The sequence below is a fragment of the Coregonus clupeaformis genome, chromosome 33 (genome assembly GCF_020615455.1).
Source record: "Coregonus clupeaformis isolate EN_2021a chromosome 33, ASM2061545v1, whole genome shotgun sequence".
Classification (NCBI taxonomy): domain Eukaryota; kingdom Metazoa; phylum Chordata; class Actinopteri; order Salmoniformes; family Salmonidae; genus Coregonus; species Coregonus clupeaformis.
The window spans coordinates 5,946,291-5,966,109 of NC_059224.1; the positions used below are offsets into that span (position 1 = coordinate 5,946,291).

General features: G+C 43.3%; 2 protein-coding genes across 2 annotated transcripts; both read right to left on the reverse strand.

Moving 5' to 3' along the window:
• Positions 1 to 1,573: 1,573 nt before the first annotated feature.
• Positions 1,574 to 4,324, reverse strand: LOC121549217 (gap junction delta-2 protein-like). Its single transcript, XM_041861069.2, has 2 exons — positions 3,709 to 4,324; positions 1,574 to 3,263 (listed from the first exon to the last, which is right to left on the reverse strand). Exons 1-2 carry the CDS (start codon positions 3,783 to 3,785, stop codon positions 2,408 to 2,410), a joined length of 933 nt encoding a protein of 310 aa, XP_041717003.2. The 5' UTR covers positions 3,786 to 4,324; the 3' UTR covers positions 1,574 to 2,407.
• A 697-nt stretch (positions 4,325 to 5,021) lies between these two features.
• Positions 5,022 to 8,538, reverse strand: LOC121548560 (actin, alpha cardiac muscle 1). The gene is made up of 7 exons (XM_041860032.2): positions 8,431 to 8,538; positions 7,604 to 7,748; positions 6,971 to 7,295; positions 6,637 to 6,798; positions 6,324 to 6,515; positions 5,879 to 6,060; positions 5,022 to 5,438 (listed from the first exon to the last, which is right to left on the reverse strand). Exons 2-7 carry the CDS (start codon positions 7,730 to 7,732, stop codon positions 5,295 to 5,297), a joined length of 1,134 nt encoding a protein of 377 aa, XP_041715966.2. The 5' UTR covers positions 7,733 to 7,748; positions 8,431 to 8,538; the 3' UTR covers positions 5,022 to 5,294.
• Between the last annotated feature and the right edge of the window lie 11,281 nt (positions 8,539 to 19,819).

Consider the following 19,819-nt stretch of genomic DNA (forward strand, 5'->3'; position numbering starts at 1 on the left):
GATGGTATTTACTGTGCTTTGCAGTGAATCTACTGTACAATTTGAAAGCATCACACATTACACACACAACTTGTATACATTAATTCAATGTTACTTTTTTGGATAGGATCACCTTTCAGTTTGGTCTTACACTAAATGGCCAAAAGTATGTGGACACCTGCTCGTCGAACATCTCATTCCAAAATCATGGGCATTAATATGGAGTTGGTCCCCCTTTTGCTGCTATAACAGCCACCACTCTTCTGGGAAGGATTTCCACTAGATGTTGGAAATTTGCTGTTGGAACTTGCTTCCGTTCAGCCACAAGAGCATTAGTGAGGTCGGGCACTGATGTTGGGCGATTAGGCCTGGCTCGCAGCCGGCTTTCCAATTCATCCCAAAGGTGTTCGATGGGGTTGAGGTCAGGGCTCTGTGCAGGCCAGTCAAGTTCTTCCACACTGATCTCGACAAACCATTTCTGTATGGACCTCGCTTTGTGCACAGGGGCATTGTCATGCTGAAACAGGAAAGGGCCTTCCCCAAGCTGTTGCCACATAGTTGGAAGGACAGAATCGTCTAGAATATCATTGTATGCTGTAGCGTTAAGATTTCCCTTCACTGGAGCTAATGGGTCTAGCTCGAACCATGAAATAGAGCCCCTCCTCCACCTAACTTTACAGTTGGCACTATGCATTCGGGCAGGTAGCGTTCTCCTGGCATCCGCCAAACCCAGATACATCCGTCGGACTGCCAGATGGTGAAGCGTGATTCATCACTCCAGAGAATGCATTTCCACTGCTCCTGAGTCTAATGGTGGCGAGGTTTTCGCCACTCCAGCTGATGCTTGGCATTGCACATGGTAATCTTAGGTTTGTGTGCGGCTGCTCTGCCATGAAAACCCATTTCATGAAGCTCCCGACGAACAGTTGTTGTGCTGACGTTGCTTCCAGAGGCAGTTTGGAACTCGGTAGTGAGTGTTGTAACCGAGGACAGACGACTTTTATGCGCTACGTGCTTCAGCACTTGGCGGTCCTGTTCTGTGAGCTTGTGTGACCTACCACTTTGCGGCTGAGCAGTTGTTGCGCCTAGATGTTTCCACTTCACGATAAAAGCACTTGCAGTTGACCAGGGCAGCTCTAGCAGGGCAGAAATTTGACGAACTGACTTGTTGGAAAGGTGGCATCCTATGACAGTGCCATGTTGAAAGTTACTGAGCTCTTCAGTACGGGCCATTCTACTGCCAATGTTTGTCTATGGAGATTGCATGGCGGTGTGCTCGATTTTATACACCTTTTAGCTACGGGCGTGACTGAAATAGCCCAATCCACTAATTTGAAGGCTGCTACTTTTGGCCATGTAGTGTACATTGATACTTTAAGTTTAAATCATTGCTTTGGAAAATGGTAGCACCAGGGGCAAACATCTATTACCCTTTATCTTATTGATTTCAACTTAGATGTGTGGTCTATTTGACTAATTGCTCATCAATACTTTTTGAAAACGCAAAGTTTTTTTTTTTTTGTATGTTGCAAAATGAAACCAGAAATGATAATGTAGGAGCATATCATTTCCATAGAAACCACAACGATTCAAATCAAAGTTGACAACAGCATTTACTGGAATGTAGCTTTCATGATGAAGAGAATACTCTATTGATATGTCATGTTTATATTTAATTACATATATGGCACTTGACGACATAAAATCAAGAAAATACATTTCCCCGCAAATAAAAGCAATGGGCTCTTTCTTGGGTGTAAAGAAAAAATTAATAAAAAAGCATTTGCAGCACCCCCTCCCCACGCCCCAATGGAGTGATCAGCTAGGTTAAGGTCAATGGTGCAAACTCAGGCAACCACAACAACTGACAGTGCTAATGTAATTTATCTATCTGGCAAATATGTGAAATGAGTGAAATAGGCTACTAGAAGCATTTGTGTACATTTGAGGAATATTGACCACAAAACTGCCAAATAATGTGTGTGTTTCCTTCCTATAATGATATGTGGAGGTTAAAACCGGTGGAATGTCATTAAAAGACTGTCACAGCACAAATCGGATATATTTTGGCTCATTATTCATATTTAGTGCAGGTATTTACTCCATGTTCAACCGCTGAAGTGAACGACGAGTGAATATGTGAACACACATATATTATATGCTTTTAAGCATTTTACAAAATATAGGATAAACCATACTAAAAAGTTGCATCAGTGCCTTCTCGTATATATATATATATATATAATGACAAACAAACGTTTTGGTCCGTTTGTTTTTTACTTACCCATAAAAGACAAATAAATTCGATCTACCCGACCTACTTCGCAAACGAAGTCGGTGAGATAAAAGGTCTACCACATTCTTATTAAATATATTAGAATTCTTTGTAGGCTACAATTGTTCCATTCAGTTGTGCTGAAATCGACAGCTACACATAGGCAGAGTCACTTGATTGAGTGCGGCCGAAATTGGGCATGCTCATTCTAGGCAAGTCTTTGTTACGGATCTCGTAGATGGACTTCCTCCTGGCCTGCACGCCTTTGACAGCTACTTTGATCTTCTTCCATCCAAGATGATTGAGTTCAGCCAAGTTCAGAAGAACACAGACGCCACTGACTGCAAACATGAAGACCAGAAACACTGTCTTTTCCGTGGGCCTTGAAACGTAGCATTCTACATCTTTGATGCAGGGGTATCGATCACACTCATATACCGCGGGGACATTGAATCCATACAGGAAATATTGACCCACCAGGAACCCTATCTCTAGCGCGTTTCGGAAAACCACTTGGATGATGTAGAATCTTGAGATTCCCTCCTGCCTCCTCATTTTAGACTTTCCACTAGTTCTCATGGCCGAATTTGGGATGTCCTTCACCTCCAAGCAGTCGGGCTCGGCTTCTTTCGTTGAGTTCTCCGTGTTCTGAAGTACTCCATTCACAATGGTGTTTTTTATCTTTTTGCTGTCGTCTCTTTTGATGGAATCTTGGCGCTTGTCCAAGGAGAGGAACACCGTGGAGTACCCCCGCTCCAAGCGCTCCTTCTGCTTGGCGGACTGGTGCACGGAGTAGGTGATGAAACAGAGACTGGGGGTACACACCAGAATAATCTGAAACACCCAATATCTGATATGGGAAATGGGGAACGCCTTGTCGTAACAGGCCTGGTTACAGCCGGGCTGCAGGGTGTTGCACACAAACATGGACTGCTCGTCATCATAGACAGTCTCTCCAACGATCGCAACGATTAGAATCCGGAAGATCACCACCACAGTTAGGAGGATCCTACAAAACAAACAAGCACGAAAACAAAATGTTGCTGTTTAGATGTGGAGATATGATAGGCTTAATCGTTAAACAAACAAGATAGACACAATTAGCGATTGCAAAGTAAAGCTGACTCTAGTGTAGGCTACTAAGCGAGCGCTAAATGGGAGCTGTCCAGTGCTGAAAGCCACCAGCCAGTTCTGTTCTAAAAGGAAAGCGCCACAGTGTTTCACCTCAAGTGACAGCTCTCTTGTCACAAAATGTGTTATCAAAAACATTTTTCGTGAATGTTATGTTTATGTCATGATTCCATATTGGTTCACATTTTTAGCATATTGTCATGAATTTTATTTTGGCGTTTTTTTTTTTGTACAGTTCTTTATGCCCAATCACTTTCAGCACTTGACTTCAACACACTCTCCTTCTAACACTTTTACAAAGCTATCCTCACTTTCCCTCTTACCTTCCGATCATAGTAGAATGCTGTTGGACAGCCGCCTCCAAGAGACGTTCTAATATTGTCCACTCCCCCATGGTCATTCATTCGGAGACAATAGCACACCGTGCACCGTGCAAAATTCCTGTGGAATCTATTGTTTCCCGTGTTTTACTCTCCAGATGCTCCAATATCTGGAGAATGCATTGGTAACGCACCGCTGCTGCGTTCGCTCTTGCCTTCTACCTTCTGCGCCTCTGCTAAAAGCTCACTCGACAACCCAAGCACTTTTGCTCGTGCGAGCCTGAGTGCTGAAAGCCCTCCTATTTTCGATCGCGCGCGCCGGACGGTATGTCGCGCGGTGCTTGAACGGAGGGCAGTTGAGTTTAATGTCCATAGAGAGCTAATCCTGCTTTAAGTATACTCTCCTTGCGTCACGCGCGGACAGGTTGGTGGAGAGAGGCAGAGAGAAACACCAGACTTTTTTTTACTTTCATTGTTCTCCAAGTATACGGCGGGAATGTAGCATATTAATATGTAATACAAATGATTGGTTATAAGCTGAAATCACGGGGGATGTCTGTCGCCTGTAAGACAACCACATGACAGTGACAGAACGAGTAGTGACCGCTTTCAGAGAATTTGAGAGAGAGAGAGAGAGAGAGAGAGAGAGAGAGAGAGAGAGAGAGAGAGAGAGAGAGAGAGAGAGAGAGAGAGAGAGAGAGCCTATTGTTCTGGTCTGTATTCTCTGTAAGCCTATTCTGTAGACTATTATTGTTGTCATGATGGAGGTCCACAATGTTAAAACTGCTTCTGTTGTGGAGAGACTATATTGAAACATGCCTGCAGGGCTAAGCCATTAATCGGTTGCTGAACCTTGATCTTTACTGATGGCTATAGTGTCTGTATAAAAACAGATGTTACAGTCTATCAGGCAAAGCAACAATACATTACCTTACAGTAGCCTAAGCATTTGTTTGTATTCAAAGCCGCGATAATTCCTTAGCCTATACTCTCCCAGACAAGTTGATCTATCTGGGTTGAGTCATCTCTTTAAAGGGTTGCCTCAGAGGGTCTAAAGATAGAAACAACTTAGTGGACTGCCTCTAGTAGTTATTTTTTAACACACCACATTGTACTGTACTGTACAGTGTGTGTGACTGGACTTAACATGTAGCCTACTAATCTGACTAGTAGGAATGAGTTAAACCTGTATTGTGAATGGATAGCCTATGGGTAAACAGATACAGTGTGTCATTTTCCTGAATTATAATACAACAAATACCAATATACTCCCTCAGGTTATAAGTGCAGAGGATAGACGAGATGACAAAGTGCGGTATTATTCAAGATCCCGGGTCTTTTTATAAAGCAAATAAATATCCACATATTATTAAATTAATTCATGAACCAGTAAAATATCCACATATAAATTGCACTTGGGTGTAAACAAACTGTACATCATTGACAAAACATAAAACAGAGGCCTGTCTGGATTTGGAACTTCCATATGGGTTATAAACTACATATCCATAGGCGGAGGTAATGTAAACAGTTTTTGCATCCGTGGGCGTCTGACTGTCTCAGGGGGGAGCGGTGGGCCAGTGGGGAGCTTAGAAGCACTTCCTGTGGACGATGGAGGGGCCAGCCTCGTCGTACTCCTGCTTGCTGATCCACATCTGCTGGAAGGTGGAGAGAGAGGCCAGGATGGAGCCGCCGATCCAGACCGAGTACTTACGCTCGGGGGGAGCGATGATCTAGAGAAGGGGGAAGAGGATAACCCCTCAATATGTAGTGCATTATAATGCATCATACAGTACAGAACTTGTTGAAATGTGCATATAATGCATTATAAGGAGAATATAGGTGTTACTGTGATTGGTCATTCATAGGCTGTGATTGGTCATTAGTAGGCTGTGATTGGTCATTCGTAGGCTGTGATTGGTCATTCGTAGGCTGTGATTGGTCATTCGTAGGCTGTGATTGGTCATTAGTAGGCTGTGATTGGTCATTCGTAGGCTGTGATTGGTCATTAGTAGGCTGTGATTGGTCATTAGTAGGCTGTGATTGGTCATTAGTAGGCTGTGATTGGTCATTAGTAGGCTGTGATTGGTCATTAGTAGGCTCACACTGTGAGACTGTGGTCAGGTTGGTCTTAGATGTTCAGTTTGTGGTCTTCAGTGAGAATAATATTTACCTTTATCTTCATAGTGCTGGGGGCCAGGGCAGTGATCTCCTTCTGCATACGGTCAGCAATACCAGGGTACATGGTGGTACCGCCGGACAGGACGTTGTTGGCGTACAGGTCCTTACGGATGTCAATGTCGCACTTCATGATGCTGTTGTAGGTGGTCTCATGGATACCAGCAGACTCCATGCCTGGTGAGATAGAAGAGAAAATGTTGTAAGCGAATGCTCTGGATGAGAAGTCACCCATGTAGGCCTAACTGGTGCTGAAATGGACAGCTCCCTCACCGCTTCAATATAAACATACAGTCTGTTTGGCAGTAGTTGGTATAATGTCTTATGTAGCTGCTATAAAGGCTATATAAGATCACACAGGGGATATTTTCTCGTCTCTTAAAGAAGTACAAATGGGTTTGATTGGACAATGAGATGCACAATGCTTCTAAGATACCTACCGATGAAGGAAGGCTGGAAGAGGGTCTCAGGGCAGCGGAAACGCTCGTTGCCGATGGTGATGACCTGACCGTCGGGCAGCTCATAGCTCTTCTCTAGAGAGGAGGAGGAGGCAGCGGTGGCCATCTCATTCTCAAAGTCCAGGGCCACGTAGCAAAGCTTCTCCTTGATGTCACGCACAATCTCACGCTCGGCTGTTAGAATAGAAGATTCAAAGTTTAGCAGTTTGGTCGAGAAGGTGTATAACGAATTATGACTGTACCATTCAATATCAAACATAGCAAATACATTTATTCTCAGGAATTATGGACTCACCAGTGGTAACGAAGGAGTAGCCACGCTCTGTCAGGATCTTCATCAGGTAGTCAGTGAGGTCGCGACCGGCCAGATCCAGACGCATGATGGCGTGGGGCAGAGCGTAACCCTCATAGATGGGCACGTTGTGGGTCACACCATCACCAGAGTCCAGCACGATACCTAGAACATGAGGTAGAATACTCTGTAAACCATGGAAATACAATAGAACAGCTTTATGTTTATCTTAATGGTGTAAACTACGATTCATGTAATGAAAGGTTGCACAGGACTCAATAATGCACTGGATCTGAATTGAATGTTAATGCATGGAGCCTTTCTCCTCTGCTCTCACCTGTGGTACGGCCGGAGGCGTAGAGGGACAGCACGGCCTGGATGGCCACGTACATGGCGGGGACGTTGAAGGTCTCAAACATGATCTGGGTCATCTTCTCCCTGTTGGCCTTGGGGTTGAGGGGGGCCTCAGTGAGCAGGGTGGGGTGCTCCTCAGGGGCCACACGCAGCTCGTTGTAGAAGGTGTGGTGCCAGATCTTCTCCATGTCATCCCAGTTGGTGATGATGCCGTGCTCGATGGGGTACTTGAGGGTCAGGATACCTCTCTTGCTCTGGGCCTCGTCTCCCACGTATGAGTCCTTCTGTCCCATGCCCACCATCACGCCCTGCAGGGGAAGAAAGGAAACTTAGTCAAAACACAATTCCCCAAAGTCAAACAGAGGGCCAGATAGTTAGTTGTAAGCTACAATAGCATAGGACATTCATTCATTCATAATTGTTCTTTCTTTGTGTCTTTCTTCTTTCTTTCTTTCACAATTCAATGGTCTAGTGGTTAGGTAAAATATAATTGTGAGCAGATAATCAAGGTTAATGCATCATGTATAGACAATTAAGTCTGGAAAAACGCCTAGTTTGATGTATGTATGATATATCCTCATAAATGTTTCATTGACTTTCATGCTGTGAAGTTTACCTGATGACGGGGGCGACCAACGATGGAAGGGAACACAGCGCGAGGTGCGTCATCTCCGGCAAAGCCAGCCTTCACCAGACCGGAGCCGTTGTCGCACACAAGGGCGGTAGTCTCGTCGTCATCACACATGATGTCAGCTGGGTTTCTGTTGTGATAAAACGCACATTAGGCTAAGTAGTATAGGCTACAGGTCATATACAACAGTGTTTCCCAACTCCGGTCCTAGAGTAGCCCCAACAGTAGCCTACCTCTTTTTGTTGTGGCCCCGCGAAACACTGGTAGGCTATACAGTATAGGCTACAGTTCACAGTATACAGGCCATACAAGTCTAACAAACTTGTTTTAAGTAATTATTTATCTCTTTTAAAACCCTATAGAGAGCACCACAATGTCAAATAACGTATTATTCATATAATAATAATTATAATAATAATAATAATAATAATAATAATAATAATAATAATGAACTGCAGATCATTATTCAATATGATTAATCATCAATTTCGCTTTTTGGTCTGAACCTGATGGAAAACAGACTAACCGAAATAAAATAGACATTTGTGCAACATTTAGGCTATACAACAGCTATATATTTTAGCAATATCCATCAACAAAAGAAGTGTAACGTTATCTTGAAAATGAAAGCTGTCAAAATTTAAATTGAAGCCCATTTAAACCCAGTTGTCTGGTTGCGAACTAGATAAGTCCAATTCAACATATTTCAAGTGGCTTAAGTCTAGGTCCATATGCTGAAAGTTTTCTTCTTGGCTTAGTAAATAAGTTCTGTCTGTTTCCCGTATTAGAATGACAAGTTGTCAGATACTCACCAGATCAGTACCGAGTATCCTGTTCCTATGAATGAGCAGCGGTAGTGTGGTGAGGGCAGACCCCAATTTATAGGACTACTCTAGAAGTGCCACTACGCCCGGCCGCCCGTTTCTCCTTATTTGGTTGCCATGCCCCGCTATGAGCGGAGAGGAAGGGCGGGAAGAAGAGCGCGGAGGCTCGCGCGTTGACTCCTGAACGTCCATGTATGGATGGGGACCCGCGCGGACAGACAGCTGTGAAGTATGAGGGTGTGACGATGTCTGGAGGTATTACCTCTATCTTCAACACGTCACAGTGAGTAGACATAAAGAATAATGGTATTTGATGGCTTAGGTTTCAGCAGCAGACGTCATTCCCTCTTATAGACTTGAGCATGCCATGGATTTTAACAGGCATATAGGGTCTATATTTTCAGGGGTTATGTGATGTGAGGGTTAAAAATTGTAGCTCTTAGAAATGCCTTCTATGAAGAACAATGACGTTATTGTTCAGTCAATTTAAGACTCCATCCCTTCTACTGTGTGTGTGTGTGTGTGTGTGTGTGTGAGGGTGTGTGTGTTTGTGTCACTCTGTGACTAATATGTGTGATAAGGAGAGCATGGTTGAGGGCTTGTGTCATCCATCCAGTTGACTGTTGGTGGTGATTCCTCTTCATGTAGGACATAATGTCATGTAATGTCACATATGTGTATACATGTCATTGTAAAGTTAGATTAACTTGAATTTCTGTCATATGAAATTATTTTGATCTGTATGTTTGCCCTTCGTGTGTTATGAGTTCAATATGCTTTTTTCTTATAGTGAGCCTTTGAGCCCGGGGAGACTTCGGAGATAGATGAAATCCATTGGCTTTATCTATATGCATGCTGCCATATACACTGCTCAAAAAAATAAAGGGAACACTAAAATAACACATCCTAGATCTGAATGAATGAAATAATCTTATTAAATACTTTTTTCTTTACATAGTTGAATGTGCTGACAACAAAATCACACAAAATGTATCAATGGAAATCAAATTTATCAACCTATGGAGGTCTGGATTTGGAGTCACCCTCAAAATTAAAGTGGAAAACCACTTATCTCTTTTAAAATCCAACTTTGATGTAATGTCCTTAAAACAAGTCAAAATGAGGCTCAGTAGTGTGTGTGGCCTCCACGTGCCTGTATGACCTCCCTACAACGCCTGGGCATGCTCCTGATGAGGTGGCGGATGGTCTCCTGAGGGATCTCCTCCCAGACCTGGACTAAAGCATCCGCCAACTCCTGGACAGTCTGTGGTGCAACGTGGCGTTGGTGGATGGAGCGAGACATGATGTCCCAGATGTGTTCAATTGGATTCAGGTCTGGGGAACGGGCGGGCCAGTCCATAGCATCAATGCCTTCCTCATGTGGCTGACACACTCCAGCCACATGAGGTCTAGCATTGTCTTGCATTAGGAGGAACCCAGGGCCAACCACACCATTATATGGTCTCACAAGGGGTCTGAGGATCTCATCTCGGTACCTAATGGCAGTCAGGCTACCTCTGGCGAGCACATGGAGGGCTGTGCGGCCCCCCAAAGAAATGCCACCCCACACCATGATTGACCCACCGCCAAACCGGTCATGCTGGAGGATGTTGCAGGCAGCAGAACGTTCTCCACGGCGTCTCCAGACTCTGTCACGTCTGTCACAGTGTGAACCTGCTTTCATCTGTGAAGAGCACAGGGCGCCAGTGGCGAATTTGCCAATCTTGTTGTTCTCTGGCAAATGCCAAACGTCCTGCACGGTGTTGGGCTGTAAGCACAAACCCCACCTGTGGACGTCGGGCCCTCATACCACCCTCATGGAGTCTGTTTCTGACCGTTTGAGCAGACACATGCACATTTGTGGCCTGCTGGAGGTCATTTTGCAGGGCTCTGGCAGTGCTCCTCCTGCTCCTCCTTGCACAAAGGCGGGGGTAGCAGTCCTGCTGCTGGGTTGTTGCCCTCCTACGGCCTCCTCCACGTCTCCTGATGTACTGGCCTGTCTCCTGGTAGCGCCTCCATGCTCTGGACACTACGCTGACAGACACAGCAAACCTTCTTGCCACAGATCGCATTGATGTGCCATCCTGGATGAGCTGCACTACCTGAGCCACTTGTGTGGGTTGTAGACTCCGTCTCATGCTACCACTAGAGTGAAAGCACCGCCAGCATTCAAAAGTGACCAAAACATCAGCCAGGAAGCATAGGAACTGAGAAGTGGTCTGTGGTCACCACCTGCAAAACCAGTCCTTTATTGGGGGTGTCTTGCTAATTGCCTATAATTTCCACCTATTGTCTATTCCATTTGCACAACAGCATGTGAAATGTATTGTCAATCAGTGTTGCTTCCTAAGTGGACAGTTTGATTTCACAGAAGTGTGATTGACTTGGAGTTACATTGTGTTGTTTAAGTGTTCCCTTTATTTTTTTGAGCAGTGTATAAACAAATCTGGAATTAGAAAGACCTAAAAGTGGACAATTTATGATGCTGTTGTGACATCCAATTGAAATAGATAGGAAATGATGAATCCGCCATATTAGTGGTGCATCATCGGACATCTTTATGTTCCCTTGGGACGAGTCATAGAGCTACATTTGAATATGTATTGTAGCTATGGGGTACCTTGGCGTTGGGTTAGTGTTGGGTGATTGAGTGGGCAGGATAGCTTCACTTCAATCCAAGTGATCAGTTCCTTAGTCATACAACATCTCTCCCATCCCATTCCAACTTCGCATACACATACAGCATACAGCTCCGGGGTGAAGTTTCCCCTAGGTACAGATCTAGGATCAGCTTTCTCTCCCCCAATCCCAACCTTTGCCATTTAGTGGAGAAATGTAATACGGACCCAAGATCAGCATCTAGGGGCAACCTAGGGGAAACTTCACCCTACTCCCACTGTCCCACATATACTGAACAAAAATTGGTCAAATGCATTTGTGTTCGTTGTCCGTAGTTTATGCCTGCCCATACCATAACCCCACCGCCACCATAGGGCACTCTGTTTAAAACGTTGACATCAGCAAACTGCTCGCCCACACGACGCCATACACGTGGTCTGCGGTTGTGAGGCCGGTTGGACGTACTGCCAAATTCTCTAAAACGGCGTTGGAGTCGGCTTATGGTAGAGAAATGAACATTAAGTGATCTGGCAACAGCTCTGGTGAACATTCCTGTAGTCAGCATGCCAATTGCACGCTCCCTCAAAACTTAAGACATCTGTGGCATTGTGTTCTGTGACAAAACTGCACATTTTAGTGACCTTTTATTATCCCCAGCACAAGGTGCACCTGTGTAATAATCATGCTGTTTAATCAGCTTCATGATATGCCACACCTGTCAGGTGGATGCATTATCTTGGCAAAGTTTAAACGCTCACTAACAGGGATGTAAACAAATTTTGCACATTTGAGAGAAATACGCTTTTTGTGCGCATGGAATTTTTTTGGGGATCTTTTATTTCAGCTCATGAAACATGGGACCAACACTTTACATGTTGCGTTTATATTTTTGTTCAGTGTACAATACAACACACCCACACACCATATCTGCAAAAGATGCTATTAACATTCAAATAAACAGAGCTGTGACTTCCTATGGTGAGAGCAATTGTCCAATGCCCAGAATGGGATAAATAGTAAGGCCACTAGGGTTTCTAGTCTGGTACGAGACTCTCCCTTCCTCACAAGTTACATTATCACTCTCTAACAGTGCTATTTTACTGCAGTAAGTACATCATGGCAACAATGAGCTATCCATTTGAGCTGTGTATGTTTTTTCTGAGTCCCTGAACTCTGTATGTGTATTTTCTTTAGGTGTAAATGGGTTTTTGGTACCGTGGCTATCGCAGCCAGATCGGCCTCTTCATATCCTCTGACACTGGGGGAAGTCATGTGACTAGATGATATAACAGACAGCCAGTAGTGCTTTACCCATAATCCCACCCACATTCTCTGTCTGAGCATCTGTCAGCTGGCCTCGGGTCTTCAGGGCTGGGATAAATGGTTGGGGGTTATGAAGAGTGGGGTCGTGGTTAGAAATAACTGAGATGGGTTTTGCTATGCTGATAAAATGTCAGATTTATGATATGCTTGTTTTATTGTATTTTGGATGCACAATAACTAGCCTATGAAGTGTCAGTTTCTAAAATTGATTTAGAAAGGCAAAACCTTTAGCGCACAATTTGAAAAAGTTAAAAGTTACAGTACATTTAAAACTCGCAGCTTTCACTGTACTGATGAAAGCATAAACATGTGTATTAAGGATGGGCATGCAGAGGATACCAATTTACAGTAATCTATGCCCTTAGTGGTTCTAGTCATTTGTAATGATTCCCTTGTGTGAACTTCTTAAACCGTATCAGCATTAAACTTCATTTCTTTAAAAGAAGATTTCATTCTGAATGTTCCTATTACTCTATGAAGTAAGGATTACATTTATTTATGTTTCTTAATCCTCTCCTATGTGCTAACTTAAAAAATATATATATATATTTCATACTGTAGGCTTCATTTTAATCTCTTATTGGTAGCCTTATGTAAATCGTTCTTATATTTGTAACTTCACTGGCTCCAAGCAACTGTGTATGGTGTCATTTCCACAGTACAATTTGTTCCAACTCTTTACTGGGATTACTTTAGGTTCTGGGTTTTTGATACATGTCGAGGATGACTCAACAGGAGATATCATAGTCTGCAAGTGTAAACTACAGTTTGAAACCAACGTTTTGTGATCAATAATGTTTATGCATATTAGTCATGTTAGAATACACTTGAATAAGTAGTTCCAGAAAAAACACCTGCTCTGCTTTGCATGCTGTGGTGGGATCTGCATACATTTATGTATTAGCCTTTGGTATTAACTTAGGCATATCCATATTCATAAAGCATGGATTATGCACAAGTGTAGGTGTTCCTTTGTTGCCTAAAAACTCATATATTATCTAAGCCTATACCTGAACGGCAGGTAAGAGTTTGTTTGTTTTGTTTCTCTTATACTGTAAACACACTCCTGTCTGCAGTCTGGTCCGTCCTCCTCCTGTCTGCAGTCTGGTCCGTCCTCCTCCTGTCTACAGTCTGGTCCGTCCTCCTCCTGTCTGCAGTCTGGTCCGTCCTCCTCCTGTCTGCAGTCTGGTCCGTCCTCCTCCTGTCTGCAGTCTGGTCCGTCCTCCTCCTGTCTACAGTCTGGTCCATCCTCCTCCTGTCTGCAGTCTGGTCCGTCCTCCTCCTGTCTGCAGTCTGGTCCGTCCTCCTCCTGTCTACAGTCTGGTCCGTCCTCCTCCTGTCTGCAGTCTGGTCCGTCCTCCTCCTGTCTGCAGTCTGGTCCGTCCTCCTCCTGTCTGCAGTCTGGTCCGTCCTCCTCCTGTCTACAGTCTGGTCCGTCCTCCTCCTGTCTGCAGTCTGGTCCGTCCTCCTCCTGTCTGCAGTCTGGTCCGTCCTCCTCCTGTCTGCAGTCTGGTCCGTCCTCCTCCTGTCTGCAGTCTGGTCCGTCCTCTTCCTGCACCTCTCACTGTATCCAGCTATATTTGGACATTTAGGGCTCGATTCAATCCGTATTGTGAAAGTTCAGCACTATAGCGCGATTGGAATTTAAAGGCAGTGTTCCCTCCTTCGTGAAGACTGCATTCACGGTAAATGCTACATATGCGCTATAGCGCTGAACTCTCACAATACGGATTGAATCGAGCCCTTATTTAGACTCACCAACCATAAACAACCTGCAGATACTGTATTTAATATACTGTATTTAAGACACTGTATTTAATATACTGTATAGGCCACAAACTGTACAGTACAGCTAGTGTTACTGTAAATATATATATTTTTACATCAGTTTTTATTTAGATAGATACAGTTACAGATCTGTAACTGTACCATAGTTTCAGGACATGCGAGGAGATCCTTTGTGAATCCTTAGGGAGGAAGAGGATCTCTCCCTCTAGCCCTCTGCTGTCTGCCCTGTACATATTAAACAGCTGAGATTGATCTGCTGCCATCGTTAAGGATTCCATCAATGCCAATTTAATTCCACCCAACGCCTGGGTTCAGTAAACCAAGTTGGCGTTGAGGACACTTCAGACCTTCACTGTGTTCAGTTACCCAACATTTCAATGTTGCTTAGTGGCAATCTTACCATGCATTCTCATCGTCCATATTCTGCTTTTCTTTGGAAGACATATTTTGAACAACATGGGTCAGATCTTACTAGCCTGGTCGTAGATCTGTTTGTGCTGTATAGCCATCTCCTTTGGCGGTTGTTATGCCAGACAGTATAAACAGATCTGGGATCAGGCTAATATAGCACAATTCAAATCACAATCAAATCACAATTTATTTAAAGTGCATTTAACAAAGTCTCAACACACTTTGCAAATTTAAATAAAAAATACAAACAATTAATATATAATTTTACCCCCTACCCTGGATACTTTTCTGGTTTTAGCTCAGCTGCTTAAGCAACACTGTATGAGTTCCTCAATGTCTGTTGCTGAAATATAGCCTGCTTATTCTTTGCTGCTTGAAAATAAGTTAGAAACACAATAGTTTCTCTATTTATGACCTGTCCGCCATTGAGAATGTCGTTTTTTGGTCGATACAAGAAGCCTGGAGTAGTACACTTCCAAGCAGATTTCCTCACATTCAGCTCCCTGAAATAGATACATTAGTTTGATCCAACCGTTTTCCTCAGAGGTGCGTCTTGCAGTATTCTAAATCCATACAGAGAGTCTGAGGATTTCATCAAACTGTTCTGGCTGTTAACAGCCAAAGATGCGAGACATAAGCACATAGATATGAATAGTTGATGTTCTATTTTTGCTTGTAGCAAAATGCAACATTTATGGGGCATTTTAGCCAGAGTTTAGTTATTGTTCACGGTGAAAGCATTTAGTCCCTCAACAGGATACACAACCGTGTTTGTTTCCTTTTTTAGTGAAATATTTAAAGAGTGTATGGAGAGAATTGAAGTCAAGTACAGTGCTGCAAAAGTATTCATCCCCTTTGGTGTTTTTCCTATTTTGTTGCATTACAACCTGTAATTTAAATTGATTTTTATTTGGATTTCATGTAATGGATATACACAAAATAGTCCAAATTGGTGAAGTGAAATGAAAAAAATAACTTGTTTCAAATCATTCTAAAAAAAGAATAACGGAAAAGTGGTGCGTGCATATGTATTCACCCCCTTTGCTATGAAGCCCCTAAATAACATCTGGTGCAACCAATTACCTTCAGATGTCACATAATTAGTTAAATAAAGTCCACCTGTGGGCAATCTAAGTGTCACATGATCTCAGTATATATACACCTGTTCTGAAAGGCCCCAGAGTCTGCAACACCACTAAGCAAGGGGCACCACCAAGCAAGCGGCACCATGAAGACCAAGGAGTTCTCCAAACAGGTCAGGGACAAAGTTGTGGAGAAGTACAGATCAGGGTTGGATTATAAAAAAATATCAGAAACGTTGAACATCCCACGGAGCACCATTAAATCCATTATTAAAAAATGGAAAGAATATGGCACCACAACAAACCTGCCAAGAGAGGGCCGCCCACCAAAACTCACGGACCAGGCAAGGAGGGCATTAATCAGAGAGGCAACAAAGAAACCAAAGATAACCCTGAAGGAGCTGCAAAGCTCCACAGTGGAGATTGGAGTATCTGTCCATAGGACCACTTTAAACCGTACACTCCACAGAGCTGGGCTTTACAGAAGAGTGGCCAGAAAAAAGCCATTGCTTAAAGAACAAAATAAGCAAACACGTTTGGTGTTCGCCAAAAGGCATGTGGGAGACTCCCCAAACATATGGAAGAAGGTACTCTGGTCAGATGAGACTAAAATTGAGCTTTTTGGCCATCAAGGAAAGCGCTATGTCTGGTGCAAACCCAACACCTCTCATCACCTCTCATCACCCGAGAACACCATCCCCACAGTGAAGCATGGTGGTGGCGGCATCATGCTGTGGGGATGTTTTTCATCGGCAGGGACTGGGAAACTGGTCAGAATTGGAGGAATGATGGATGGCGCTAAATACACGGAAATTCTTGAGGGAAACCTGTTTCAGTCTTCCAGAGATTTGAGACTGGGACGGAGGTTCACCTTCCAGCAGGACAATGACCCTAAGCATACTGCTAAAGCAACAATCGAGTGGTTTAAGGGGAAACATTTACATGTCTTGGAATGGCCTAGTCAAAGCCCAGACCTCAATCCAATTGAGAATCTGTGGTATGACTTAAAGATTGCTGTACACCAGCGGAACCCATCCAACTTGAAGGAGCTGGAGCAGTTTTGCCTTGAAGAAGTGGTAGGCATGTTGTGTAAATCAAATGATACAAACCCCCCCCAAAAATCAATTTTAATTCCAGGTTGCAAGGCAACAAAATAGGAAAAATGCCAAGGGGGGTGAATACTTTCGCAAGCCACTGTACATGCACTGCAGAATTCTGTCTATCTTCAAAGGCCTACATTTGGACAGGAGAGACACAACAAGGATATCCCACAGTGCATGAGCATTTTTAAAGCAACAAAACAACCCTTTTAATTTTGAAATTATTTCCAAATGATGTGCAAATGATGTGCAAATGCATGGTTGGACTATTGCTATTGATAGCTATTCATAAGATAATAAGGCACAATTGGGTCATCATCATCATCATCATCATCATCCTGACAAACAGTATGTAAGGAAAACTTGTCAAACATGATTGGTTGGTGACTTGTTGTTGACACGGTGTAAAGGCTACTACAGTATATCCCTCTATGAATACCCTCTTATTCCTAAGTGTGCTCTGTATAAAGTCCTCTCTGGCCCCGAGCCAGGCATGTCAGGGCGAGGTGTAGAACATCATGCCAGTGCCAGATCTATAATCTTATATCTACGTTACCAGAGAAGATAGAGGTGCCATGTCACCACACCCTCTCTCTCTCTCTCTCTCCCTCTCTCCCCCCTCTCTCTCTCTCTTTCTCTCTCTCTCCCTCTTTCTTTCTCTCTCTCTCTCTCTCTTTCTCTCTCCCCCTCTCTCTCTCTCCCTCTTTCTCTCTCTCTCTTTCTCTCTCTCTCCCTCTTTCTCTCTCTTTCTCTCTCCCTCTTTCTTTCTCGCTCTCTCTCCCTCTTGTGTTTCGATCTGTCTCTCTCAATGTTCTCTCTCTCTCCCTATAACCCCTCTATTTCTCTTTGCCCCTCTCTCTCTCTCTCTCTCTCTCTTGCCCATCTCTCTCTTCTTGCTCGCTCGCTCTCTCTCTCTCTCTCTCTCTCTTGCCCATCTCTCTCTTCTTGCTCGCTCTCTCTCTCTCTCTCTCTCTCTCTCTCTCACCCATCTCTCTCTCTCTCTCTCTCTCTCTCTCTCTCTCTCTCTCTCTCACCCATCTCTCTCTCTTGCTCTCTCTTTTACTGAGACACAACCCTCAAGCCTTACAGACACATAACGGGTGCATTTCCTCCTGATGAATGATCTTTCATGAAACAGATTGTGCAGTATTATGAGAAATATAACTTCTATGTGTAGGGGGTCTTCACTGGCCCACAGGCTACTTTAAAGAAGACTTGAGTTATTTGTGCTACTGTGATTGTGTGTTTGTTCGTTCAAACCAGAGTGTATGGTCCTGTATGGAGGTTCTTGATTGTGTTTGTGTGAAAATAAACAGACCCTAGCAATGATCACCTGTCTTCTTATTGTTTGCTTCCTTCAGTGTCCTGCTGCTGTCAACTGTGGCTGAAGGTCAGAGTGGTGGTGGTGTCTGTCTCTGTGTGCCTTTGTGTGTGGGGGAGGTGTTGGTGGGGGTACTCCTCTGGGGCAGCTGCTGTGGAGTACTAGACTAGAGTGACAGAGACAGGAGAACCTGGGGGGTTATGGACCTCTCTACCAGCAGCTGCCAGCCCCTGTGCAGGCAGACAGACGGTAGGAATGATTCAGAAGGAGAGGGGCTCTGACACCGGACAGGCCTAGTTTGGTAAGTTATCTGCCAAAGACCGCAAAGTGGAAGGCAATTCCCTACTTGGACAGGCAGAGGAGGAGCACTTCTGACAGAGAGAGGTGGGAGGGTGTTGGGAAGGGAGGTGTGTAGGGAAGGGATAGTACAGTATGCTGAGAGGTAATTATTTCCCTTAAAACCTACTACACCTACTACAAAGCATTTCTGTCTAGGCATTGCATGTCTCTTTAAATGCAAACTGAAACCTGAGATGGATTCATTTTGAGTGAAGACACCATCACATTATATAAGAATCATTCATACAGGGAGATATGTTTAGTAATCGTCCATGATTTTTGTATTCAGGTTGACATGAGTTGACATGTTCACAAGAACATAGGTCTTACATTTCTACCTTTTTCTCCAATTATACTGTAGATGGGACATATGGAAAACATCACCATAGAAAGACAAATATTTCTAAAGAGATATGATATTTGTTTTCAGAGTACATGTTTAAATCTGATTTGTATTGCAGTACACAGTAAAAAAAAAAAAAAAAAGATTATTAAGTAACTGTTTCCACAACCTTTTTTAGTTGTTGTTTACTCAACGTTTTGGTTAAAGTGTTACATGAGAAAATGTAGGCAAATTCAGAATATTTAAAATGATGTGTTTGCTCAAATTGTCTCATACATGTACACTACCGGTCAAAAGTTTTAGAACACCTACTCATTCAAGGGTTTTTTTTTTTTTTTTACTATTTTCTACATTGTAAATTAGAATAATAAATAAATAAACAAATGATAGTCCTACAAAGCCCAGATGGGATGGCGTATCGCTGCAGAATGCTGTAGTAGCCATGCTGGTTAAGTGTGCCTTGAATTCTAAATAAATCACAGACAGTGTCACCCGCAAAGCACCCCCACACCATAACACCTCCAGACATGGTGGCGTAGCAGGAAGATCAGAATAACATCAACCAAGAGATTGTGAGTTCAAATCCCAGGGGAGGACATGTTGAATAATAGTAATAACTGTATAAATGAACATGCACAATGTAATCATGTATGTCAATGTGTGTCCAATATGTAGCTGAAAAGATTATGTTAAAAACACTGTGTGTGTAACCAGTTGCACAGCCTTTTTTAGTTAAGGTGCCCAAATAATAATTTATTGTTGAATGAACATACTGTATGAGACAAGTTGAGCAAACACATTTTAAAATGACTGAATTATTTCAAACGTTTTCTCAAGTTAGAGCGAAGTTTGGGCCAATGTATTTTTTTGTTTTGTTCAGGTAACACTTTGAATGAAAAGTTGAGTAAACAAAAAAAAAAGGCTTTGGAACAAAAAAAAGAATTAGTTGAAACAACTAGATTTGTGGGTGTTTATTAAAAAAAAAAAAATTATAGTGTAGGCTTTTTGGCTTTAATTGATGGCATGCTGTATAGTAGGCTTATAAATGAGT

What these genes read in the sequence shown, in the direction of transcription:
- LOC121548560 (XM_041860032.2), bottom strand. Translation starts at nt 7,732, where the DNA reads ATGTGTGATGACGACGAGACTACCGCCCTTGTGTGCGACAACGGCTCC. An exon ending in CTACTCCTTCGTTACCACTG is followed by an intron (nt 6,516 to 6,636) that starts GTGAGTCCATAA and finishes CTATTCTAACAG; the next exon opens with CCGAGCGTGAGATTGTGCGT. An exon ending in CTTCCAGCCTTCCTTCATCG is followed by an intron (nt 6,061 to 6,323) that starts GTAGGTATCTTA and finishes CTATCTCACCAG; the next exon opens with GCATGGAGTCTGCTGGTATC.
- LOC121549217 (XM_041861069.2), bottom strand. Translation starts at nt 3,785, where the DNA reads ATGACCATGGGGGAGTGGACAATATTAGAACGTCTCTTGGAGGCGGCT. An exon ending in CATTCTACTATGATCGGAAG is followed by an intron (nt 3,264 to 3,708) that starts GTAAGAGGGAAA and finishes TTTGTTTTGTAG; the next exon opens with GATCCTCCTAACTGTGGTGG.